The sequence below is a fragment of the Pteropus medius genome, unplaced genomic scaffold, assembly GCF_902729225.1.
Source record: "Pteropus medius unplaced genomic scaffold, Ma_sr-lr_union100, whole genome shotgun sequence".
Lineage (NCBI taxonomy): Eukaryota > Metazoa > Chordata > Mammalia > Chiroptera > Pteropodidae > Pteropus > Pteropus medius.
The window spans coordinates 764,890-791,962 of record NW_024348533.1 but is presented as its reverse complement, the minus strand read 5'-3'; the positions used below and the strand labels follow the sequence as shown (position 1 = coordinate 791,962).

Below are 27,073 nucleotides of genomic sequence, written 5' to 3'. Positions count from 1 at the left end.
GATCCAGCAGATGCCTGTCCTCCTTTGCCCCTCTCCTCAGGAGGGCATGGCCCAGAGTTCATGTCCACCGCACTGGGTGGGAAACCGTCTAAAGAAACGTCTCTCCCCTGAGCACAGTCAGTCCCTAGCCCAGGGTTCACACCAAGGACACATCTGTGTCTGCTGCAGGCGTGAGGGTTTCTCAGATCCAAGCAGGGGAAAATCAGCTTGCCAGCCCAGAGGACCCTTGGAGAGCTCAACACTGTTCACATGCCTGAAAATTCAGCATCTCAGAACATCCACCTAAAACCGTAGCACCTTCCTGGAGACCCAGAAAAGCTTCCTGCGGCCAGGGGGTGGGGGCTGCATCAGGCAAGGGCTCTCAGTTTCAGTGACGGCTTTTTTCTGGCAATAGCTTTCATAAGCATCTCCTGTGTGCCATGCGTTGTGCTAAGTGCTTTTCGGGTATGATTTCATTCATTCCTGACAACAATAACTACAGAGGTAAGCAATGGTATTATCCCTATTTTACAAATGACAGAATGAGGCACAATAACTGGTGTGGGCTAACAGTTGGAGGCCACAGCCAAACAATGCTATGTAGTCTCACACTCTTACTCAACGAGTGAGTCAATCTGGAGTCCCGGAGAGAGATGAGTCTTTGCTCACATTCATGAGAGCAACTGCTGGCAGAGCCAAAGGAACTCAGACATATTTCTGCCCATTACCAAGCTTTTCCTCTCAGCTGGTGGCTGTGGTTGTGGGCTCCCAGCCCGTGCCTTTCTCAGACCTCCCAGAGCTCTGAACCCCTGCTCCACGTCCTCTACCCATTGGACTCCACAGCACTGTCAGGCCTCTTTCTGAAAACCATTAAGGGCGGGAAGTGGGTCTTACACTCCAGCTTTACCCTCCCACCAAGATCCCTATCACCTGCCTCAGGAGGGTGGAGGAGAAGCTTTGGGAGTGAGGTAAGAAAGAACCTCTCAAGCACTGGAGGTGTTCCTGAATGACTAGCTGTCAGGGAGAACATGGAAAAGGCTCCTGCCTCAGAATGAATCAGATTTACACCCTCCCACCACCCAAATGTTTGGAGCTCCATGGTTCTAAACGTACGCACCGGCAGCCACTGCCCGATGTCTCCGGTGTGAAGCCAGCCTTCGCTGTCCAGGGCCTCCTTTGTCCTATCTGGATCTTTCAAGTAACCTTTGAACACATTTGGTCCTCTCACACATATCTGTAGGGACAAACACCCGGCTTCTCTCAGCCACAGCATAAGGGTTCCTGATGTGAGGCTGTCACGAGGTATGTGTAGAATAATGTACACTGTCCCTCAGGAAATCCACTGTGGAAACTGCAGCGATGAAAACAGAGGACAGGAACAGCCACCGGAGGTCTGAACTGTCTCCCGGCTTCTCTCAGGCAGCATGTTCTCCATCCTTCCTCTCGGCCCTGGCCACCCCAGGCCTCCCTCCACCGTCCCTTCTTTCTCGGGGACACCCTGGCATTTGGCATGTGTTGCTTTGTGTCACTGGATAGGGTCTCATCAGATACTAGTGGCTGGCTGCTTCTGCCAGAGGTGCTTAAGCCCCCTGCTTCATGACCAGGCAGTCAATCAACCTTCTAGTCACTCCCTCTGAATGAACAAGTACAGGCCAGCTCTATCTACCCCATCTGGCCTATTTGCAAATGGTCATGTTTCTGCTGGGACAGATCTGCAACAGCAGGCCATGCCAGTTAGGAAAAAATGGATTTAAAAAAAAAAACTTAGGAATTCCAAATCTTGATTTAGACTGGCCCAGTCTCAGCGTTGTTTCATTAACAGGAGAGGAAATGCTGATTCAGTTGAGTTAAATTCATTAGTAATTTAAAGTGACCTTACACATAGAGTAAAAGGAAAATAATTCTATTTCTACTTTTTTTTTCTTTTACTCACTATATGTAGCATCCTTAGACATAAATGGCTAAATGCTGAAGTTTACCTCTCCCTCTCCTTTGCGGGTCCAATAGTTCAGTTCCTCGACATCAACAAGCTTGATATGGTTGCAGGGCAGAGGCGCGCCCACGTGCCCTAGAAGATCAAAGCAATATATTCAGCTCAATTTCATCACCGAAGATGCTCCATGCCATGCAAAATCCCCCAAGTGGTCAGGAAATTATGGATGGAAAGCAATATACCTTTAGATGTGCAGTTGTCACAGGCAAGCACTCACAATAAAATAAGATTCTAGAAAAAGGAAAGGCCAACCTCTGCAGGGCCTTTGTTTTACACCTGATTCTTAAAGAGCTGGACAGGCTTAGTTGGCCTAGCACCAACCTACATGGGGTCCGTAGTGGGGCTCATACTCACAGCAACCATACAGTCAGGATATGTTACAACAGTACACATATTAAAACATTTTCCCCATTGTCAGATCACATGTCTCAGTTTGGTTTTCATAAAATATAGTCACCATGAACTTTCCTCCCGTCACCAGACTGTTGATTAATGTGCATGGTAATCATCTACACATCTTGTTAAAATGCGGATTCTGATCAGTAGGTCTGGGATGAGGCCTGAGATTCTGCATTTCTTACAGGCACCCACGTCATGTTTCTGGTCCACGGACTACACTTTGAGTAACAAAGGAATGGAAAGCTGGATAAGGTAACTCGCCCCTGAAAAATAAGACTTCAAATCTTCTTGGTGTTATATATTACAACCACAAAATTACATCGAAGTCATCTTCTAGTAATTTTCTTGTGGTTAGAGAATTCACTGGCAAGGTGGAGTTTTAATTAGGTGCTGGCCAAGGTCCTGAAAGAAGAGTGAGCCTCGTAGGTGAATGAAGCAGTGACACTTTGGTTTCTCTTTTAAATGAGAGGTCACAAAATCTTTTATATCATTGTACAAAGATATCTATCCTCTCATACTCAATAGCCTTTGCAAGTTTTCATGGAAAGGTTGAATGAAAAAGGCAACACCTCAAAAGTCTTACACAGGAAAATGGAGAAGATGACACAGAGGGAAGAAAGTGTCCAAAAGGAAGGGTATACATGAGAGTGATCTGTAAATGTGACGTCAGCAATAAGAAAAAGTTAGTGAACCAGGACCTCAGAAGACAGTTCTTGTGGTAGATTTGCCAGTGGTAGAAAGATCAAAGAATTTATATGTAAAAAGGCTTTATTCAACTAGAGTTTAAGAGGTAAAACTCAGGGGGAAAAAAGTGCTTCTGTACTTGATTTGGCCAAATATGATTTCTATTTAGAATCCACTTATCGTGTTTCTGCTGAACACCTCAAGGTGCCCTGAAAACAGGTGTTGTATTACTGAGCATATTTCTTGTGTATGCACGTTGTCTCAAGTCTTCTAGTTTGTAGTTGAGCAAACTTAAGCATAAAGAGTGGCCCCAAGCTCACAGAGAAAGTTAGTGCCCAGAATGATTCTTTTGAAGAACGGTTTTCAGATTTTTCCAGTTCATAGTCTAAAGTTGTGATAGACAATACAGGGGCTACCTACTGCTTCTTTCTTGCCCCGAAAGAGGAGTGGCTTTAGAATGACGGCTTGGACAGGAAGGAGCTGTTCCTTCCTGAGGCTGCCACCGCCTTCTAGACCTTAACATTACAGAGACTGTCATTCCCGAAGGGCCCTTTGAGAAATAGTGCTCTGGCCATTAGAAAGTTGCCCCTCCTTCCTTAATCATATCCAATTCACAGCCTGCTTTCCTTCATTCGACTGTAAGCAAGGCTGTGTGGTATTTAGATTCTATGAAATTTAACATACTGACATTTACTGATATTATAATCATTTTTCCACCTGTGATCCACTATTTTTTTTATATGACTTCTATCTTCTATAAAAGAAATGGAAAAATACAAAAAATATGTGGGAAAATACAAAATATGTAACAAAGAGAACAGATCCATAATGCTACAACCCAAACATTACCACCATCAGTGTTGCTCTTCTATTTCTGTTGCTTTCTTCCAAAGTGCCCATGCAAATTTACTGTCCATAAGAAAGTCTGGGATCCACTGTAACTCAGCAGTGCCTCATGAACCATTCCCACATCTCCCATCCATCCTACCTGAGGTCCAGTCCCCAGGTGTGGTGAAGGTACATCCAGCTGTGCACTCAGTTTGGCCATAACCTTCATAAACCTTCAACCAAAACACAGAAACTGCACTGTAGGCACACACACTCCTGAAGCTGGCTGGCCTCCCTCTTCAGCCAGCTAAGTTCCCAATTAACATCTGGCTGCTCCATGCTGGGCACAGTGAGAGGGGAGGTGCTCTGGAGGTAGGGAACCACAGCTGAAGCTGAACGCAGACAACGGGTGTGGCTACTTTGCATAGAAGGAGTGTTATTTTTACCACAGACACTTAGTAGATAAAGTGGTTTGGGGGTAAATATTTCTGACCTATTTTCAACCACTGATGCTATTTTTCATTTGAATAATATGCATTAAAGACAAATACTTTAAAATCTACCCTATGTTTTATTTTCTCTTTGTAAGATATTCCCCTCCAGAGCCCCATGTGTTTGCAGGACTACACCACATGACAGTTTGTCCTTAGCAGTGATCGGGCCGTACTGATGCAGAAGAGGAGGATGTGGCTTCAAAAGGATAAGAATTACAGCATGCACACTGATGAAACAGTGTGCCTACTTTACTTAAAACCCAACAGTCACAACCATGTTACTACACTCTGCATATGTAGGAACTTAATATATATTAATTGAATGGATAAATGAAGGAATGGATTTCTTAGAGATGACAAAACCTATTGAACCAAATGACAAACACAAATGGACTTTCATCATCCCCTCCCTTGTGCTCTTTTTCTGGATTGGGCGATATATTGCAGGCTGGAGAATGCAGAGATGCTGTTACAGGTGTGGTACAGGTTCTTCAGCACATTGATAATCCATATAGAGTTTATCAAATCCCTTTTCCCAAAGTGGATACACCTGGGCTCTCCAGGCTGTCTCAAGGTCATCCTGGCTTTCACTGGCTCTGGGATTTTTTCATCTTTAGAGGAGGGAGTTTTTTTCCCACTAAAATCTTACCCCCAGGATCTTTCTCTGTATAGTAAAGGGTTTGATGGGTTTTTGGCCCTACCCTAGCACACATCTCATTGTCCCTAGGAAAGGCCACAGAAAGGCAATACCTGGCACCCTAGAGCCGCCCGGAGGAATCCTAGGACTTCTGGGGATGCAGGGGCTGCTCCAGTCACAATCATCCGTACACACCCGCCAAGACTGGCCTGTGGAGAGAAAGAAGAACCTGCCAAGGTTTGTGCTGCTAGAGGTGACATCTAGCCCATCTGGGACTCATCCAAAGGTCAACATTCAACAACTGGACCACACGTGGACCCTCGTATAGGGATCAAATGGAAGGCTTGAGCTTGTACAACACATGAGCTGAGGACATCCCTTCTCCTTCAAAATGAACCAACCCAACCAGCTTTGCAACTCAACCCACAATATGGCTAACTCTTTTATGTTCTTTGAGATAAGTGCCATTAATCTATGTGGCATTCCATAATTTTGGATCTTTCCTTAAAGCACATAGCTACTCCCTCAGTCCCCCATCGTTTGTGAGCACCCAAAACAGTTACTGAGGGCAATTCCGCCTCACTGCCACCTCAATGGCCTGGCCTCATGTCCTTTATAAATCAATGCCATGCTCCACTATATTTACCATGCACTGCAGAGGACAAGGAATTCTTTAAACAAATTGTTTCTTTAAGTTGAGCCAAGATAGTTTAAATATTAATTTTCATAGCTAAAAATAGAGTAGTAAGAAAAAAGCAAGTAACTACAAATTCCTTGGGTAATGTAAAGCTTGAAAGCTTTTAGTGGGGATCCAGAAATGAGTATTTCATGATCAGCCTGGTTTGGGAGAAGTTGGAAGGAAACAAGAAGAGAAAGGAAGATTCTCAGCCATCTGTCTAGAACCTAGTACTGCTGGAAAGCTACCGTGGTCAGGCCACAGAAAGGGCCAAAAGAACCTCAGGCCTCAGGAGCTCCTGGGTGGACCTGACACCCAAGGGCAAAGCTACCCAATACCTGTGGAGGCCAAGAGACCAACTTTTCAGAAGTCCCTCTTGCTGGTTGCCTTTTGACAAATATAATACAACTCCAAATAACAAAAATAAGTCCTTTAAGATTTTGATAGGGAGCTTAAGCTTTGATTTCATGACCGAATGATTATTACAGGCCACTGGGGGCAAATTTCTCTGATTTTTCTGTAAGGTCATCCTTTGCACATCTGAGTGTCTCTCTATAATCACTTGTTCTTTTTCCTACCTGAATCTTATTAAAGAAGAGTTCATCCCAGATACTATCATTCCTGATGATTCCACTCCGGACTTCGGCCTGTTTACGCTTTGCTGCAAACTCCAGAAGCCAGCGCTTTAATGGTGTGTCTGCCTGGCTGAAGATCTGAGGAACAGAAGTTGGACATAGCTGTCAGCCCTGTGTGTCCCATCTCTAGACATACCCATCCCCAGCTCCCCACCCCACTACCCCAGGAAGAAGGCCCAGACTGGCCAACAGAGAAGCCACACTCCATTTTGCCCCAAAGGTCAGTGAATGTGTGACATCCAGCTAAAGGTTAACACTACCAAGATCTGGACATGTTGTGGAAATAGAAGTTCCTGAAAAAAATCTCCCAAATGAGAGTTCTGGACAACAGGAAGAAAACAGGAAAAAGAAGGGTGAGAGTCAAGGAATACAAGAGAGAGGTGACTTCTAGAGCTTGAGGAAAGTCTGCTTGGGGCTCCAGACCCCATCCATACAAGCAGAAAGCCAGCCCTTCAGCCTGACCAGAGACTCCTTTTTGGGCTCACCTTGTCATACATCCGGTTCAGCAGTCGTGGGACCACAGGAAAGATGGTGGGGCACAAAGCCTTCATATCATCCGAAAGGAGACGGATATCTCCTTGAAAGAAACCGACACGCCCTCCATGGCAGTAGACGACGGACTGGAGGGAGAGGACAGGAAAGGAGGAGTCCCTCAGGGTGGTCACTCCTGGCCGCAGTCCAGAGCTGTCCACAGTTCTGCCCTACATGGAGGGCGCCCAGGACCCCCTAACCCAGCTCTGGCTGCTGCCACGAGACACTGGATACCATCTGAGGTGACACCCTCCCCACTCATCTCACCACCTTCCACTTAGACCCAGTGAGGCATGGGGAGAAGCAGGAGACAGAGTAGAATCAGAGCCCTTGGGAGATGAAAGTCTCACTGTGCCTGTCCCTCCTGCTCATGACTAAACCCTGGACAGGGGCCTTCCGTGGTGACTCAGATCTACTGAGCAGTACTAGACCCTATGAATGGGTCTGCTCCAGGTCTGAGAGTCTATGGCTTTTCCTGGGATATCTCTGCAACTCTGAAAGGGTGTGCAGTGCCCATGTGTACTAGATATGCTGCTGAGGTTGGGTGGAAGGCCAAGGGAGAGCCTGGCTGGTTGCTAATGGGGCTGGGAGTGTGCCAGGAGCCTAAGATATACTCTTTCTCTAATGCAATCCAGTAAGCAAGACAGTATTTATATCTCCATTCTACAGATGAGGAATGCAAAGCTCAGAGAGGTAAAGAGACCTGCCCAGAGTCACAAAACTAGTTTACAGTAATTGCTGGCATTCTAATCTAGGTCTGGAAAGCTGGAAAGCATGCCGATATGCTAGATATCCCCCAGGGCAAGAAGGGAAAGGCCAGGAAGATATAGTTTATTCACAGGCTAGTTCCTTGAGTGACACATGCATGGAAAATTCTTTGTCAACAGCATGTGGACACCTCTCTCCCACTCCCTCTGCACCCCCATAAGACCTGTCTCAGGGCTGATCATAATGCCAGTCCCATCTACAGCCTGAGGGATCATGACAGTTTGATTCCCCAACTTCACTGTCTTTTCTTTTTTAGAAATTCCTGGGTAATTTAAGTTGAGGAATATCAGTGTTTTGGCCATCAAGGAGCCATACTGCACAGCGCTGGAATGGTAAAGCACTTCTGCAAAGCTGTGGGGCTCCCTGAGCAGATGCCATACGCTGGGGCCTCTCTCAGCCCAGGTGTGTCCACAGGTAAGACAGATCAGGCTTGGGATTTTCCCTGGAGCAATGCTCCCAGGAGGGACAGATGGGGTAGCCAAAGTCCTCTAACCCCTCTGGCCCCTGTGGAATCTTCTGAAGATAGGGCAATTTAGTTCTACTCCCTGGCACCATTGACAAGTGATACATCCTGCTAGGGTTCTAGGTCTGGACACAGATTGTGCCTCCCTGAAGCCAGGGCCTTACCTGCACCATTCGCTCAAACATGTGTGCTAAAGGCAAATAGGAAATGTGCACATCCGCACAAGTGGGAGCCCACTGACTCTGCAAGAAAACAGAAGGAGCCCAGGCAAGGCCCGGTCAGTCCGGTGGGTATCTTACCTGAATCACTCTCTCAAACATGTGAGCCAGAGGCAGGAAGGAGATGAGCACATCGTCCTGTCTCGGAAAGATCACTTTCTGCAGGTGACGGGCATGGGAGACAGAAAGGAAAGAAACACTGACAGGAAGACAACAAGAGAGTCATAAAACAATAAAGAGAAAATGGTCCTGAGGGGGCAAACAGGAAGAGGGGGAAGGGAGATGAGGAGGTAGGGGAGACAGAGAGGTGAGACGAGAGAGAAAAAGATGAAAGAGAGAGAAAAGGAGGGAGGGAGGAAGGGAGAGGAGGCAAAAGGGGAGAGGGAGAGAGAGAGAAGAGAAGAGAAGAGAAGAGAAGAGAAGAGAAGAGAAGAGAAGAGAAGAGAAGAGAAAAGCTGAAGGAAAAAAAGAGAGAGAGGGAGAGTGACAAGGCAGCATAGGAAGCGGAGCGTTAGGTCACAGCGCCAGTGGGTCTAGGTTATCTGCAGAAGCAAAGAGCCAAATGAAGCACACATAAACCAGCAGAGCCGAGCTCCGCAGTGAAGTCTCCTTTTGGGAAGGGCCTGCACCTCACTTGTAGTCAGTCGGCACCAGACCGCGGCCTGCCTCCTGCCCCACGGGCCCCAGTTCACCAGTCTCCTGGAGCCACCTGGGCAGGGATTCAGAGGTCCCGGCTTGTCAGCACATACTAGTCCTCTTTCCAGAGAAAGAGACCCAGAGAACCCTAGATCTACAGCAACCGTGGCTAGGGTACCTGTCCCAGACAGAGGAGAGGGCAAGGCCAAGCCCCAAACAGATGGCTGAGTCAGGCCTCACAAGCCATGGCCTGGAAACAGGGCCTTTAAGACGGGAGCCGAGAGGGAGCCCTGCTGTGTCTGCCCAGTCCACAGCTCATAGATGGACTGACTTCAGAGACAGGGACGGAGGTGGGGGCCCTGCACAAGGCCTGGGCTGAAGGACAGGCCATGCCTTCGGGAGCTCTCCTTTGCTGGACTTCGCTGCTCTCTGTCATTTGCAGATGCCTGCATTCTCCTGGGCTGACTTTTGGATAAGTTTGGAAAAGCTCTGGGAACCTGGCTCATGGTTCCTGACTTGGGTTGCACCAAAATATATAACTGTTTGGGGCATGTGCTCCATTATGCCACCTACCATGGATGTGGTTAGTGATCTTTCTCCGCAGTGGTGAAAAAGCCTAACTTCTATGAAAAAGGGCTTTGCTTTCTCCTTAAGGAAACTGCAGGACATTCGGATACTCGCCACTTATGGGAAAAAGTTTCTTTCTCTTAGCCAGTTATAAGATGCTAATATGCTTTTTGTCAGACCAAGATATCAAGCTTTTTGATTTTACATTCACCTTTTTAACTAGAGCCTAATAAATTAGCAGTTGCCGTTGTTTCTCAGACTCTAGCAGTCCTTAAACACAAAGGGACTGAACTAAACTCTGACCTGAAAATCAGGTTATTAAGGATTACTTTCTAAAAAAAGGTACACACAAAACCTCAGGTAACTCACTTTTTGAAGTTAAAAATACAAAAACATATTTATGTGTTTTTCCTTCTCGGATCTTAGCACTCTTAGAAAAATCAACTGAATAGGTGTGGATCATTTCAGTGTTTGGGGTTAAAAGTGTCTGTGAAAGTGGGGTTGCCCTAATGCAAATAGAAACTCCTGCCTGTGAAAGGCAGTCCAGATTATGTTGAGGAAAAAAAGGAAACAAACATAAAAAATCTCTCAGGTCTGAAGGTATCCTCAAGAGACACCTGCATTAGTGCGTCTACTTTATTCACCTCTGTCACTTTCAGAAAGCCTGAGAAATCAGCCACCACGTTCCCATGGGTGAGCATCGCACCTTTTGGGTTCCCTGCAAAGAGAAAGCAGGAAGACGAATTAGTTGGAAGTTCAAGGGCCACTCCTTAAGAACAGTGTCCAAGTCGGCAGTCCCAGACATCCTGCGCTGTCCACCCAGGCCTCTGGCCTTCGTCCACAGCCACCTTCAGATGAATGCTGCTTCGGGGACCTTTATCCTGGAGACACACGAGGCCTACCTGGAGGCTCCCAGTATCTTAGGACCAGAAGGCAAGTGACACAGCTGCATATGTGGGGTGCCTCAAGGGGCTGGCAACTTGTGGCCTGAGCCTCACCCTCTCCTGCCTCCCTCAGGGAGCACAGTTCTCAGCTCCCAGTCTCATATACAGCCAATACCCTAGGATGCTCTCTGGGCCTCAGCAGACCCTCTCTCCAAATACAAGTGGCCAACTCTTCTAGCAGACTTCCTTGCTGCATCCAGCACCTGGAAAGGCCCGGGCTCAAGCCAGGCTGGCAGTCCGAGGGCTGAAGCAGCCCCTCCTGCCTGCTTGTTAGCAGGGATGGGACATGGATGGTCTTGCTTTATCAGGGCATGACCTTTCGCTACTGCTCGTGAGGAAGCCCAGGGCTGCTAGGATGACCCAGAAGACAGAAGACAGAGATCTGGTGGGGACCCAGGGCACAAGAGGCTGAGGAGGGAGGCTGGCCTGGCCACAATTTCATGCTGGAGTGGACACAACACAGCGGCTGCTGTGTGGATCTGACTGATCCTGACCCGGCCTTTCACTGCCAGTGTGACATCAGCAAGCCATTTTCTCCTCTTTCTCTCTCCTTACCTGTAAGATAGGGACAGTGATACCCACCTCATAGGGCTTCTATATGCTCTAAGGACACAATCCATGTACAAAAGATGTTAAATTAGATGTTTCCTCTGAGGCAGCAGATACAATAGCTGTAAAACCCCAAAAGAGAGGGGCAGGCCGCGTGCAGAATTTCCCCAAGAAATAACAAACCAATATGTTAACTTTGCAACCCTCGCCAAGAAATAGGAAATAAAAGAGCTAAGTAGAGATCGAGAGTATTATACTAAATCAGCAAGTGTCCATGAAACAAAGAGTGAGTTTTAAACGTTTGCCACAAACCATCTCCCTGCTTTCCTTTCCCACTCATTCTCCCTCCCGACTTCCACCTGGTAGCAGAGGGTAGATATCTTCATTAGCAAGAGGAAGAGAAATACCAGAGAGGAAGAGAGGAAAGGCGGACCACGCCTTCCCCACCAAGCCAGCAGCCAGTTTAGAGAAGTCTCAACGAAGCAGAGTGGCTGACACTTACAATTCCGAATTACGTCTCATCACATGCCAAGAAGAAAATCTTCCCAAAATGGTTCCACCACCAGAATCATGAGCCAAATATCAGGTTAAGATCATATTTCCACCTTTCCCCACCAAAAGAACAATGTGGCTATGGATAAAGCTGGGAGTCAGGACATTTGGTGTAGCAGGGCAGCTGTGTTTGGCTTGGTGATGCTGAGGACACACATGGTTGGTGTGCCGACAAGCGGATGATGACCAGAGGCATAGCACAGGCTTAAACTAACGCCAGGGAAACCCATATGTGCAGCCAGGCAGGGTGACATCAGAAAAGAGGCTTGCTCACTGCCATAGCTCTGCCCTGGCACCAGTCACAGAGCTGGAGTGGGAGGCTTGGGCATTAATTACCACCTGTTTTCCAGGCTCCATACATCCCACTTCTACCACACAGAGCACAGGCAGGATGGCTTAGCTTTCAATTGTGATTCCATAGCCTGGAAAGGCACTGTACATGAGCCCTGCCCTCTCCAGTTGGGCAAAACACACTTCTGCATCATGAAGATCTTTTCCAGATATGGGGGCAGCATCTGTGACCAAATGATCTGTTAAAAGCCTGAGGGCACTCTTGATGACAAGGGTCCAAAACTAAAGGCCACAGTAGTGACCTGCTCCCCAACTCAGGGCCAAGGGACATGTCACCAAAGTTTTACGTAGTGAAACTCATGACACAAAGCAACATAAATCTGATGGGCATTTTTGAATTCTGGGCTGGGTCTGGATATCAGCTCCTAGAGAGCGAGGGCTGTGTCATTCCTCTGTCATGGTTTAGCAGGGTGTGTGGAAATCCTCAAACCCACCTGAGTTAATGGCAAAAAATCCATCTCGATTCACCAAAGCCATGTTGATCATGATCCACCCACATGGAAAGCCCCTCCTGCGGGGCTAGTTGTGGATCTGCCAGATGCCTTAGAGGCTGTGTCTGCAGAAGGTGTGGGGAGCCCTAGTTCACTGCCCACCAAGTGTTATCATCAAGGCGGGCTGTTCCCGGTCCAGAAAAAGAAGGCTGGAAACTTCTTGCCTGTTTAGGGCAGGGCAAGCAACTTCCCAAGTCATCAAATGAGATCGGCAGTAACGGAAAAAGCACTGGTCTGGGAGTTGGGAGAGCAGGGTATCAGTCCTCTGCCTTCACTTGCTGGTGATGTCCCCTTGGACAGTCCCCATGCCTGCTCATCTCAGGCCATGCTGACGCCCCAGCGGCACAGTGAGAGGGTGAACAGGGCACTACAGACTGTAGAGTGCTGTGCCTGTGACCATGGTCCTCAGGCGCATTCTACCTCCCCCAAGAAGTCTTCCTTGGCTGTTCCCGCCGATGCTGGTGCATGTGGCCATCTGTCAGCACCAGGCATGCAGTATGTCATTTATGCTCATCCTCTTCCTGACGGCCTTGCCCATGGCACAAGAGATCCAGCCGGCAGAGCACTTACACTGCCTTTTCACATACTGTTCCATCTCCTACTTGGCACCTTTAACCACCCTTGTCACAGTTGAGAAATCAGGGACAGTGGTGGCAGAGAAGTTAAGTGATTGGCTTGTAGCCTACCAGCAAATGGCTGTCAGCCACCAAACCCCACACTCTTTCTGCAGTCCCTGACACAAAGGCCAGGCAGGGGCAGGAAGCAGAGGGTTGAGAGCAGTTCTCATAAAGGCCTGATGACACCTGGCAGCCCAGCCCTCCTCTGGCTCCAGTTCCTGGTAGTGGCGGACCACCCCCCTACCCCTGGACCTCCCAGTCCACACTATCCATCTATATCCAGCCCTGCGCTGGGCACTGGGAGTAGCAGGAGGGACCCAATATCTGGAGTCAGGCACAGGATAAGGCTCAACCCATGCCCATAGAGGGCACCATTGACCTCTGCAGTCACCCCACCAAGGCTGCCAGGGAAGGGTGCAAGTGGCCCTGGCTGGTGGCCTTTAGTGCCTCCACTTACCTGTCGTGCCACTTGTAAAACACACAATGGAGAGGTCGCTGGGCTTCGGGGGCTGCAGAAGTGAAAAGAGACATGTGTTAAAGAGACCCGGTGAGGGGTCCAAGACCCCTGGGCTCCCCCACCAGCCAGCCCCTCTGTGCGCCCCACCCCTGCGTGTGTGCTGTGTGTCAGTGCACGTGCATGCCCCTGTGTGCTACAGTCACAAAGTGGGCAGGCAAGTCCCCAGGAAGGGAAAAAGAAGCTGGGGAAACCTAACAGGAGCATGGACATCGACCTGTCCCACCAACCTTAAACCCAGTCCCACTGCCTCACCCCCTTGAGTGAATTCTGGGTGGGATCAGGCTGCAGTGGTCACAACTAAACCTCACCCAAAGATCTCCCTTTTCTAAAGGATGTAATCCAGTTCCCTCCCTCCTTTCCACTTTCTCCCAAATGGCTGAGGTTGGACTTGGGAATAGGAACTGAGCTGCCCATGGTGTCACCAAGACTGCTCTGCATCAGGCCCCTGCCCTGGTGCTGGGGACAGAGTCCTGGAGTCACCAGGAAGAGCCCACCATGACCATTTGCACATAAAGGATGGCTTCCCAGAGGAGGTGACACAAGTTGAGCACTAGCTCTCAGATGAAGCGAGGATGGACATTTAGGGAGAAGAACTAGCCCGGGCACAGGCGGAGGCACAAAGGCAAGGGCACGCTGATGGATCAGAGAGTAGTTTTCTACAGCTGGGACACAGTGTGTGTGAGGTGGGCACACACCAGGGGATACCTGAAGGGCCCTGCGAAGACAGGATGTGACCTGTTCAGGCCCAAGGATGAGAAAGCCCGTGGGGTGGGGAGGGGTGTGGGGAAGGCTAAGCTGGAGGGAGGGTTGGAGGCAAGAGGCCTTGTTAGAAAGTTGAAAACCCCCACATGGCTCCTCGCAGGAGGCAGTGACCCTCACTGGTAACTCGACCCCAGGCGGTATCGCTAAGGGATGACACACAGAAAAGTTCACACAGTAAAGATGAACAAAGACAGCATATGCCACAAGGCCCCTTGGCCCTGGGGTCCACTTCTGGTTCTGTTGCTGCTTCTGTCCTTCCCATCCTCTGGAGAGTTCACTACATTCAAAGGGAAAAAGTAAGACTTCCAAAAGAAAAGGTTACTGGAGAACCAAAGGTAGCCAGGATTGGCTGTCCTTTTTTCTCCCCCACCCCCAAACGACTGACTCCTGTTCCAGGTCCCTCTCTGGACCCTTGCCCACGAAGGTCCTGGGAGCCCGATGGGTATTTGCTGAGTTAACACTGGGGTGCCACTCTGGCCTCTCTGCTGAACCCCTGCACATAGGAGGGGTTCTGTGAGGATGTGCCCCGCACACCGTCTTGCTCAATAAAGACCTGCTGGCAGATGAGCTTACCACTGGAACATGATGATTCTGTTGGCCACAGTCCTAGAAGAGGAAAATACTGATTTTAAGTGCTCAAAAGTTCTCATTAATCAAAGAAAAAAATAATCAAAAACAAAAAGCAAACAAACAAAAAAACAACTCAGCACAGCGTGCCTTGCTCCTGTGCCAAGCCCAGAGTTCAGGATTCTCTGTCCAGATGTGGCCCATCTGGAAACATCGCTTCAGTCGCCTCTTCTCAGATACACGCCCAGGCCTAGGCCGCCCCCCACATTACAGACAGGGCAAGAAGGCTTGAGGTGCCCATGGTACATTTGGATACAAGCTCAAGACAGAGTGGTTCGGTGGCCTGGGCTTCCAGATTAGTGGGCAGGGCTGAAGGGGCAGGTGGGGTCTGCCAGTTTAGGTGTGGCCCCTCAAGTTGTAGAGGCTGCAAGCGCACAGGCATTACAGGTACCGTCAGGAGCAGAAGGAGAATTGGAGGGCCCAGGGGCACAGACCCCATATGGCAGAACTGAGGTCAATCGCTACTGAGCTGGGCCTGAAGCTCTGGAGGCCAGGACATTCCGTGTTACTCCAGCAGGCCACAAGCTGCCACCAACCTGACATTTTTGGGGAGGTCATGCACAGAAAAATTGCTTCTGTTGGTTGCTGGGGGCCTGGGACACATTTGCAAGGACCTCTCCATGGCTCCGGAACCTCACGTCTACTATCCTTAGGCTCAGATAGGCTGACAGCTGGCTGGAAATGAGGAGGCTCGAGGCTGGTACCACCATCCACCTGTTGGCGCCTGTGCCATTAATTGTGCCAGCCAATCGAACCTGTCACCGAGAGGATGCTGTGGGCACTGACCCCATCACCCACCACCAGCTCTTGTGAAGCCTGCCCATCTCAACCCTGACACATCCTGATGGCCCACGACATCCACCCGAGGGCAGGAGAGGGGCAGATAATCAGCATCTCTGGCTTGGTGGCCAACTAGCTGTGGCCCAGCAAACGTCCCCAACAGAAGCAGCGCCTCACCTCCACAGCCTGCATAGACCTAATGACCACGCCGCACTCCTGCCCTCTGTCTTTCAGGGCTTCCTCGAATGGTTCCATGAGGATGATCAGCTTGAGCCCTGGAGTCTCCTTCCTCTCCACATGCTCCAGCAGAAGCAGGGCCTTCTGAGGTTTATCCACAATCACGGTGCTGATGTCAGCTGCAGGGACCATCAAGGAGAGTCAGGCTATGCAGGCACAGGCCGTGACTGTGGGCAGCACATAGCGGGCAGCAGAACTATGGGCTGTGCGTGCCACAGTTGGTGTGCAAATGAATAGTAAGACAGGCCACGTGGGCCATGCGTTATGTACAGAGGAAGGTGCACAGAGCCTGTGGAGCCAAGGGCAGAAGGCTGCGGCATCTCCTGGAGTGGATTCTGAGCTCCCCTTTGCTTCGGGCTCAGCCCCCATCATCCCAGGTCAGCTTGAGGTATTTACCACCCCAGCATCTGCCCTAAGCTGCAGTGAACTGCATAGGGTGGGCAGCCTGTTGTGGGGGCTAATGCAGAGGCTCCTTCTGGCAGCCAGACCTGTGGAAGGAGCCTGTGATAAAGTCTTACTGGACACAGCTAGACTCAGGAAGCCAACTCAGGGGCCAAAATGGAAGCCCCTAGCATTCTCTGGTAGTGGAACGAAAGTGCTTTTTTTAGTGTTATGCAATTGGCACAACCTGAGAGGCTGCCAGTGGCAGGGAGGAGGCAGTGGTGGGCTCACCTGTGTTGATGATGTAGCGGATAGACCCAGGGCCCAGGGTGTCATAGAGAGGGACCACCACCATAGAATACGTGTAGCAGGCAAGCTCCGCGATGATCCACTGTGGAGACACGCGGGTCAGGGGTGGGGGAACAAAGAGCAGATAGGAGGGCTGTCCTGCCTTCAGGCCCAAGCAACCAGGAACCATGCTCTGGGTCCTATACCAAGGGGGCTCTGTTCTAGCCCTCTGCATGTGGCAAGGAATCTGTGAAGCTAATGGGTTGTGCCTGCCCACCCAGTGTTCTAGACCATGCTCGCCCCGGGGAATTCTGGGACTCCAAACAGCCCCAGGCGGAAGTCCTTCCTCCCCACTAGCTGAGGGAGCAGCTGTATATGGGGCTGGGTCGGGTGTGGATGCAGCTTGGCTGGGATGTCCATTCTCAAGTAGGGGCAAAGCCAAGGGAAGGGGCGGGATGGTGGGTGGCATGGCATGGACCAAGGATCTCCATTTTACTTCTTCTCCCAGGCCCTACAATCGATTAGTGGGGCCAGGGCTGTTCTATGGTACCCAAACCCCTCTCCACTGATACTTCTAAAACCAGTCAAGGCAGATGCTCACCTCTGGCCGATTTTGGGCAAAAACGCCAATAAACTGATCTGTACATGCTTTACAATTGTGCTGGAGAAGTCCGGACCCTAGAAATTCAGCTCTGTCAGCCACCTGCACACAGTCATGAGAAAGTGACAAGAAGGCAAGGACTCTTCAGCTGGGAAGAGAGATCCCCAGGTGGGACTTCCACAGGTCTGAGAGACCTTTTCCCCAACTCCCTACCCAGGGATGCTGGCAGCTCTGCGAGACTGCCGCCAGGAGTTTGGCTGAGAGGCCAGGCAAGGAAAATATGACCCTCTGAGACGCAGAAAGGTACCCACCAGCCCCCCACAAGTGCCAGGTCTACACGCGCAGGCAAGATGGAGACTGTCCTCTATCACTTACCTCCTGGTAGGACAGCCACTGATAAGGTTGCTTGGGCTTCCTGAAGCCAAGGCAGGGTCCATTCCCTGAAGAGAGAAAAGCAGGCTTTGTGCAAGGCAGGAGGACAGGGTGGGGATTCTACCTGCACCTGCCCATCAGACACCTGGATGGACACCCTATAATTGTGGGGTGGTCCACAGCCCTCTCTGGCCTGCTGAAACCCCAGAAGGCCTAAAGTCCACAAGCACGGCATCGCCCCAGGGATCAGGGAGATCCAGGAATGGGGGCTGACACAGTGCTGGTTTCTACCATGACCTGTGTGATACAGCCTCAAAAGCACATGGACACCTGGGGCCACTGGACAGAGGTGGCACCTCTGAGACCACCTTGCTTGGCCCCATACCCTGGGTCACCCAGGCACCTCAGAAGCTCAGGTTCAGAACCGTGCCAGATTGTGGCCTTGCAGTTCAAGGTTCACCAGGGGCAGCCAATGGGAGATACAGAGTGTAGGCTAAGAGTTGGCTCAAGCTCAGGAAGTCCTAGGGCTGGAACAAAGCTGAGGTCAGGCCTTTAGCCACAGAAAGTAGCTACTTCTCTGACTGGGTAGGAGGAGGGCCAAGAGTGGCCACTGCCCTCTGGGCCTGGGCACCACTCACTTGCCATGCCCCAGTACCGTGCTGGCTCGCCCCTACCCTCGCACTGGCTCAACCTCTGCCCTAGCCCCTTCAGACTCCAATGGCCCCTCTCACCTGAGATGCTAAGCCCACGACGGAACACCTGGTACATGGTCCTGGCATCATCATAGTAGTGAGTGAGCAGCTGAGGGCCATCCCCGATCACGGATCGCCGGGCCCCACCACTGTCCTATGAGCCAAACACAGGCCAGAGAAGCTGACTGAGGCAGGCAGGGGCATCAGGAGGAGGCACCAGTATGCATCAGGCCGTATACAGCTTGAATACACACCCAGGCCACACCACCCAGCTGGGGCTGGGGCATGCTCTGTGTACACTAACACACATGGCCTATATTCACCTGGACTGTACACACACAACCTGTACACATGTTCATGTACAGATGGCTTGTATACACTTGACCCGCATGCATCCCCACTCACAGTTGGCTCATGCACACAGGCCCAGCATACTCATCTCCCATACACACACACAGCACCCACACCTTAGGTCAGCATATACAAAATGTCTAGAATTTCAATTGCTGTTCACACTACTGTGGTTCACTGTTGGCTGGAGTTAGCCTATCCTTGTGTCAGGATCAAGGATAGGCTAACTATCCTTGGGATAGGGGATACCTTGGCAGGATCAACCTGCCAAGGTATCCCCTATCCCACCATCTGCTGCTGCTATGCCATTAGGTTAAGAATTATTTAGGTGCCATCCATCATTCACGTGATAGTGTGAATTAGTTTGAGGAGTGGCTGACAGTACTTTGCCAAAAACAGAGGACTAGAAGGCTGTGGAGGGAATAAGGCAGTGAGTTCCTGGGTCCTCAGTAGTGGGGATCTAAGTGGGAAGGCAGCAAATACTCTCGATGCCTCGGGCCAGGGAGAGGAGCTGGGCTTCTCCTGTCTCCCCTCCTAGGGCTCCCCAAACCCAGAACTCTCCAGTACCAGCATTCCACCTCTTCGCTAAGCCTAATTTCGGCTGCATTGGGCTAGCCCATGGCCCAATGCACCTCTTGAAACGTTGGGTCTGAGGGAAAATGTCTCGGAGAGTCACAAAGCAAAGAGCCAAACTCGAAACCACAGGTGGCTCTCAAGTGTTTTGTAGTGGAAAGTTATGTTTGGCTAGTGAGTGTTTCCTGAGCACCAGGCCCATGTAAGACCTGTGTGGGAAGCTGGGGGCATATGCCGTCAGACTTGGGTAGCACTCAGGGTGTCAGAAATGGTAGAGCAAGACCACGTGCCAGGAACAGAAAGGGTTCAAGCGGTGAGTGTTATCAGGGAGTGGCTGCTGAGCTGGGATTTGAAGGATGCATGAGGCTTTGCCAGGCAGTCTTGCCTGAGGCAAGGGCAAGTGCAAATGCGTGGGGGAGGAGACACAAATGCATTCAGGGACCTGCAGGCAATTCATGGAGCTCCAAGTGGTAAAGGAGGAAGCTAGAGAGGCTGCAGATGAAGGCGAGGAGTCTGGACTTTAGGTTTAGGACAATGGGTGCCAGGGGAGGATTTTAAGCTGGGGTGAACGACGCGATTCAAATTATGTTTCTCACCCTGCAGCACACAATGTAAATGCTACCAGTCCCTATATGACCTGGGCTCCTCTTACCTCTCTCACCTCATTTCCTACTCAATCCTTTGCCTGCCCCACTGTAGCCACTCTGGCTTTCTGTGCTCCTGGGGGATGAGGTGAGGGAGGGCTCAGTCTTCCTAGGAAGGGAGGCTTCAGCTGTGGCCATGGGCTGTCCTCCCAGCCAGACCCATGAGGTAACTGTGGCCCGCACACACTGAGCCAGGGCCACTCTCCATCAAGACCTTATCCAGACCACTGTCACCTCCAGCCCAGATGCATCAGTTACCTACTGACGCTTGCCCACGCCACAGCCACCCTTCTACAGCAGAAATCGGCCCTGTCTCTCCCTACTACTGAAAACCCAAAATAAATCCATGCTGCCCACCCCAAGGGGCCCTGCCCAGTTCATGTGACTTTGTCCTTGTTGACCTCTTCAGGTGAGTTGTCATTATAGGCTTACCAAAACCAACCAGTTTTAGTGCTTTCTCTGGATCATCTCTACTCTTTTTATTACTCACTTTACTGTTGAAATTGGGGCTCAGAGAATTAAGAAACTGCTAAGGACCATATGCCTAGCAAGAGGCACAGCCAGGGCTGCCGGTCACCAAAGGCCACTCTCGCCACCACCCTGCTAGCCCACCTGTAGCCCCTCTCCACCTCCCAATCATACGAATCACCACTTCCCAAAGCCACCAAGTGCATTTTCTCACACCTCCACCTTTTCACATGTTGGTCCTTCTGCTGGAAAATGCCCTGAGGGTCCTGGCCCTACCTTGACCTGTGCCCTCTCCTACCAGGCAAAATTCTGCCATGCTCATGATCACCAAGATGCACTGTTAAGAGCAAAACTCAAGATGCTGCACAGTGTACATAGAGTGATATCATTTTAAAAGGGGGTGCGGGTATCTGTGTGCTTGCTCAGGGACAACTGTTAGCACGGTTCTCAGGGGAGGAGAACTGGGAGGCCAGGGGAAGAAGAGGGAAGCTTTTCAGTATGTGTCCTTTTGTTCTTCTCAAAAGTGTGGATATGTTATCTATTCAGAATGAATACAATTAAAATTTCAAATAAGGCAATTTTTAAAGGGCAAAATAAATTCCATAAGCTTAATAGAAAATAAATCTCACCAGTCCTTCTAGACTGAGCCCGGAACACCTCTGTCTAGGCTGGGCCACTGCACCTTCTTCCCCTTGTGTGCTCAGGGAGGTCAGGGTGCTGCGGTGGGCTCAGCTCTGGATCTTAGCGCCAGACCAGGGCTGGGTAGAGGGAGAGTTTGCAAGGGAATTTACCTGGCAGCCCCCTGAGAACCTGCTTAGGCCTCCTACTCAGGCACCATTGAGCCAAGGTCCCTACCTAAAAAGCGGGCAAACTAGAAGACCAGGGCAAGGCCAAGGTCAGGCTGTGACCAGGGTTCAGGTTCTAGGAGAGGCAGAAGGAGCACCTGGTAGGAGACCCTGTCCAAGGCCACTGGGACTTGCTGGCTGGCTGCCAGGGGAACCTGAGCTTCTCATTTGAGGTCAAACAAGCCACAAGTTTACTTCTACCTTCAAGATGCCTGTCCTCTGCCCACTACTTCCCACAGCTCATTCGCTCCCACTCTACTCACCTCCACTTCCTCTGACTGCATCAGGAGGTCACACGGTGGTTTCAAGGCCTTTGGCCGATGAGTGAACCAGTAGGCGAGGATGGCGGCCAGTGCACCCATACTCACAAGGGTAGTGGCTGAAAGACTGCGGAAAAACTGACCCAAGTCACCCAGCTCGGGCAGCCGCAGCATCCTCAGGATCTCCTGTGTCTGCATTTTCTCCAGAAGTGAGAGAATGAATTCTGCAGGAAACAAGAGGCAGGTGAGGGGGAGAATCCTTGGTGTATGTCTTCCCACCTGTCTTGGATGACAAGTGACACAACAACCTTGGCCAGGTCTTGGCCAAATACACTATAGGGCAGGCCCTGGACTTGTGGGATATACAGCCAGTCTCCTGGAAGGGCCTTTGCGGTGACAGGCCAGAACCCTTAGCAGTCACACCTGCAGTCAGACATCTAGTCGGTTTTCCCGGGAACCATATGCTCAGGCCCTGGGCCACCGCTAACAACTGCTTCCATATTTTCCAAGGGCTGTGAAAGCTCTGAGTCAATGCTTCCTGAGCCTCAGGGCCTGAGTGCTCTGCCTCTGTTGTGTGGTCACAGTATTTTGCTTATCTTTGCTCCTAGGGTGTGGAGAGGACAGATGGCAGCAGGCATGCCTGGCACAGTGCCCAGAATGAGTGGGGTGAAGGCGTGTGGGCTCCTCCCACTCCACCTCAAAGCTCCCAGCTCCAGGCCCTGACCCTGAGGGAGACACAGAAGGCAACACAGGCAGAGCCCACAGACCAGCCCTGACAGACACCTCTAGCCCTCATGATGTGAGGGCTAGGAACTACTTGACAAGGGCTCAGTGGGTAGTAGTCAGCAGGCTCCCCCCAGGCCCACATCCTGGCCTCCCATGGGCTCGCCTTATAGAAAATTTGGAGCCAAAAACCTATCAGGGTCAGAGGTGATGCTGGTGCCAACTTTCTGAGGACTAGCTGTCCCCAGACTGCTGACCACTGTGCACTGTGGCTCTGCACTGCCACAGACCAAGTGCCAAGAGGAGCAGTTGTCCCCACCTGTGCTGTCCTCCCTGGGACCCCGTCAGCTAATGTCCGGAGGAAAAGGGAGGTGGCAGAGAGGAGCAGGTGTTAAACTGGTGGGAAGGGAAAGGAACCAAGGCTCAGAGGAAGAGAGCTCAGCAAATACTTGTACAATCCTAGGGTAACCAGCATCTCTTGTGATATTGCATATGGTGGTCAGGGCGCCACGCTCACCCACCACGGTCCAGGTGGACACAGTGGGCCTATCAGGGGGACATGGAGGATGCCCCAGGGTAGGCAGTGGGAGCACTTCCGAGAAGCACTGATGACTGATTTTGTTTCAAAGAGAGCAGGCTGCCACATCCTCTTGTTAGCTGATAAGTGAAGCGGTGCTGGCAGGGCAGAAATACAGCCAGCTGGGCTCAGGGTTCTGCGCTATGCCCAGGACTGAGGAAGGGAGCCTGGGCAGGCCAGGCACTGAATGCCTTTATCCCCACAAGGACCTCCATGGTGTCACTGCCCAGTAGGACCTGAGGCTAGAAGTGCTACATGACGCCTACAGGTCTGCTAGCCCTGTGAGGCTGGTGGGTCCCAGGCAGCCATGCGCCATCCACAGGCATCCTGCTCACTGGCCCACGACTTTTGGAAGCACGGCTGCGGTCTCCCTTCTTGAAGAAATAAGAGACCCCACAGCAGCCACTCCGCAGCCATGGGATGTGAGCCAAACAGCCACTGCTTGACCCTAAGAGAGTGGAGATCTGCTGAAATGCCAATAAATGGTATTTGTGCTAAACTGTAACATCACCACACCAGAGATGAGATCAGTGATGTGCAAAGTCATTGCTGAGCAAGCGAGTAAAGCTCCTCAATTCAAATCCCTTCTCCTCCACTTAGAAGCTATGCAAGATGGAGCATATACCACCTCTCTGGACTTCTGCTTCCCCATGGGGACGGGATCACTCAGGCATGTAAAGCTCCTTGTACTGCATCTGGCACAGTCAGAGGCATGCCGGGACTAAAGAGATGGCTAAGGGGGTGCTTATCAGACCAAAGAGGCTGCTCAGCCCAGGCTGGCCCAAACACTGGGCAGAGGTGGCTGGGCCTCGGCATTGTGGCCCCATAGGAGTTTATGCTCTACAGATGGTACAATGAGCTGTCTGCGTCTCAAGAACACTTGTAAACTACCCACAGGCTCTGAGTGCTCCCTGGGGAGCAGAGAAAGTGAGCCCCCAGGCAGCCAGAGCATTCTCATGGAATTTCTAAGCCAGAAATCTGGTTTTGCCAGCAGCCGCTTTGAGCTGGATCAGTCCTGAAGCCAACCCACAGGAACGAACCAGTCCTGGCATATCGATCAAATTAAGGTTCTTCATCAGCAAAGTGGGGGCCCAGCTGTGGACCACAGTGAATTCAAGGAAAACTGCTCTGGAAGGGTCCTGGCCAGGTGGTCAGCTGGCTTTCTTGAAACAGTTATTTTCCTAAGCTGCAGATAGGGACACCAAGTCACAGCCAAGGTCTATCAGATAAATGACTCACCTGATAGTGGACAATCCAGATATGCCACCAGCTCTTGGGGTGGGCTCTGAGCTGACTGACGTTTCTTCTAATGGGCTGAATTGACTCATGGGGTTGGGAAGCTGAGCCCCTAGATGTCCCTGTAGAGCTCCTAAAAGCTCAGCTGTATGGTTCCAAAAGTTTCAGAGAGAATCCTAGAACTTCACTACCACCAGTCCCTTGTCCTTGGCAGTTGCTCATGGGCCCCAAGCTGTAGCAGAATATGGGCATTTGTTGCAATGCTGGATTTTCACAGACCACAGCCCAGAATGGCCAAAGCCATATACCTACCCATTGTCCATCCACCCATCCACACACCCAGGTATTCACTTATCCATATACCCACCTGCCCATCCATCCACCCATCCGCCCATCCAACCACCCATCTACCCATCTATCTACCCACCTACCCATCCATCTTCCTGTCCATCTACCACTCACCCACCTACTCATCCATCTACCTGCTCACCACTCATCGACCCATCCATCCCATGCATCCATCCACCCACACATTTACCTAGATGGCCCCACTCTCATCTAGCTCAGTATTGGGTACTGGGATAAGGCAGATGTGGGCCTGCCCTCAGTCCCATGGGGGAGACACGTGATGGAACGGGCAGTGCCGCGCAGTGTGGTTTGGGCTGTGATCAGGCATAAGGAGCCAAAGGAGGTGCTGAAATGGGTATGGAGAATCAGGGCAGACTTCTGGCAGGGACTGAAGAGTGAAGAGGAAAGGGTGTCCCAAGCAGAGGGAAGCAAATATACCAAGGCTGGAGTCGAGAGAGGCCATGGAGCACTTAGTGAACTAAATATTCCAGGCAGGAAGTAAAGTCTTGAGCCCATGAAATCTTACACGAGGGTCAGCACAACAAGTCTGAGGATGGTCTCCCCAGTGTGCCGAGCTTTCAGAAATTACCCAGGTATCACAGTCCCCAGGAGAAGGGAGAACAGAACTTGTCTAAACTTCCTGAATTCCCAGGCCCTGGGAAGCCCTTGCCTGCACACTGCCCTGTTGGATCCTCACAAGAGCTCATGGACTCATTATAAAGTGGGAACACAGAGACTCCACTGAAGAAGTTACCTCCATTTACAGGTACACAGTGAGCGAGTCGGGGAGTCAGGTCTCAAGCCTCAGACTACAGCCTCCCAAATCACTGCCTTACACTGTACCACCACTGCGCCCCTGCCAACACTGCGCCATCCATATCCACAGCCCATGCTCTCCTTTGCAGTGGTGATGAACAGAAAACAAAAAGCTCTAGACCTGCTCAGAAGAGCCCAGGCCCAGGCTGCAGGTGCTAGGGGGCAGCACTGGGCACCAGAGCTTGTAAGCAGCAATAAGCCAGTCAGGCCAGTCAGTGGCTCTTTGCCAGGCACAAACTACGGGTGGGCTACTCCCCAGCCTCGCAACAAGCACTGGCCATCTTCTCATGGCTGGGTCATTCTTCTCCAAGAATCCCACTCACCTGGGGCGATGGAAGTGGTGGGGAAAGGACCTGGCCACCCACTCCTCCCTGGGCTCCTACGTAGGTGGCCAATACCTAAGGAGGCGTCTGAGGTGGCTGCAGCTCTGTGCTGGGGCAGGGCCTGCACTCTGCCCTGGCTTCACAGAGTCAGGACTGCTCACGTTTACCCTGAGATTCCCTTCAGACAATGGGGGCCACTGTAGGGCAGAGCTGCAAATTCAGGTCCTCTGAGGACATGGGCCTCAGAGCCAGCCTGCACCACCAAGCCCTTGGCATGAGACAAGGCAAAGCCTAGGTCTGGGAGTCCGGTCTCATCTCGTTATTTCACAGGGCCTTGGCCTCCTCTGACCGTCATGCCCTCTCTGTTGACCTGGGATGGGACTTGGTGGTCGCTAGGAGCCTAGCCATGGCTACCTCCTTCTGTGCCCAGGAGGCTCTCCTAGTTGTAACAGCCTGGGGCGGGGGGTTGGGGTGAACGGCACCCAAGGGAATCAGTGGTGCTGGTGTTGCCAAGTGAGCGGCTGTGAGTGTTTGTAAATATTCACCTGGCAGGAGGACCTAGCCCTCAGCAGGAATTAGCTTTCTCTTCTCCAGCACAGCCTATGCTTTCTTTTCTGGCATAGACTAGTTCAGAATACCAAGTGGTGGCACAGGCTAGGGGCCTGGGGCTCCCCTGACTCGCCATGTCCTCTGCTGCTTCAAGGCACATGGAAGGTGGGTGGTGGGTAGTTCTCAAAAGCCAGGAAGGGAGAGAATGGGAGGAAAGGGGCCCTGGCGGGAAGCATATTGGCTCCAAGGTGGCAGCAGAGGCAAAGCCTCACCCAGAGCACAGTCCCTGTGAGGATGACTCTGGGGACCATGGCTTGGCTCTAAGGACCCTGTGCCGATCCAGCTTCCTAAGCTCAGCATTCTGAACCTTCACAGTCTAGTTCAACGGCTGTCGAGACCAGCTCCAAAATACCTCTCCGCCTCCACGGCCTCTGGCCTGGTACAGCAACCACTGAGTGCAGTCCAGACCCCCACACCAGCCTCGTCACATGTCTCCTTACTCTGACTCATGCTTTCACTGATACCGGTTACTTTCCTGATACATAGATGTGACTATAACATGCCACTGCTCAGAAACCTCATCCGGCTCCCTACCACCTCGGGACAAAAGTCCAAACTCATCATGCCGCCACTGAGGTCCTCCATGATCCTCAGATTTTCCCCTTAGAATCACCCCAGCTTCCTTGTATTAGCCTGGAGTGGAGTAGGGGTTCTTATGATGGGGTTCTGGGCCTCTGCAAACCTCTCAGGCCTACAGAAAGAGTGGCAAAGCACAAGGTAAGCCACCAAATCATTAAAGGACCTGCTCAACTCCCAATGAATAGCTCAAAAAAGAAAATCACAATCTCTCTCAGGGCCCAGGGTTCTCAGAAATGATCTAGGGAAAGGGCCCAAAGGGGCGTTCTGGTGCTAAACTGACCTGGGTCCAAATCCTGACTCAGACAGTTGATAGCTGTATGACCTTGGACAAGTCACTTCACCCCTCTGGGCCTCATCTCAAAAAAAGCTCATGGACAGAGAGTATGGTGCCAGGCACATAGAGAAAGACTCGGTAGACAGTAGTTAGCTGAAGCGGTTCCTCCGTCTCTTTG

General features: G+C 51.1%; 1 protein-coding gene across 9 annotated transcripts in view; it reads right to left on the bottom strand.

Moving 5' to 3' along the window:
* ACSL6 (acyl-CoA synthetase long chain family member 6) overlaps positions 1-27,073 on the bottom strand; it is a 52,951-nt gene that overhangs the window by 13,473 nt on the left and 12,405 nt on the right. For 3 of the 9 annotated variants that reach the window (XM_039879976.1, XM_039879977.1, XM_039879983.1), the window contains exons 2-17: positions 21,414-21,634; positions 18,309-18,423; positions 17,581-17,645; positions 17,206-17,307; positions 16,608-16,707; positions 15,876-16,054; positions 14,865-14,897; positions 13,470-13,521; positions 10,153-10,226; positions 8,252-8,329; positions 6,811-6,945; positions 6,269-6,403; positions 5,128-5,223; positions 4,044-4,116; positions 1,959-2,047; positions 1,097-1,213 (exon numbers count right to left, since the gene is read on the bottom strand). In XM_039879976.1, the coding sequence (XP_039735910.1) occupies positions 1,097-1,213; positions 1,959-2,047; positions 4,044-4,116; positions 5,128-5,223; positions 6,269-6,403; positions 6,811-6,945; positions 8,252-8,329; positions 10,153-10,226; positions 13,470-13,521; positions 14,865-14,897; positions 15,876-16,054; positions 16,608-16,707; positions 17,206-17,307; positions 17,581-17,645; positions 18,309-18,423; positions 21,414-21,634 (1,664 nt within the window). The other 6 variants (XM_039879978.1, XM_039879984.1, XM_039879985.1 and 3 more) reach the window with 5 other exon arrangements.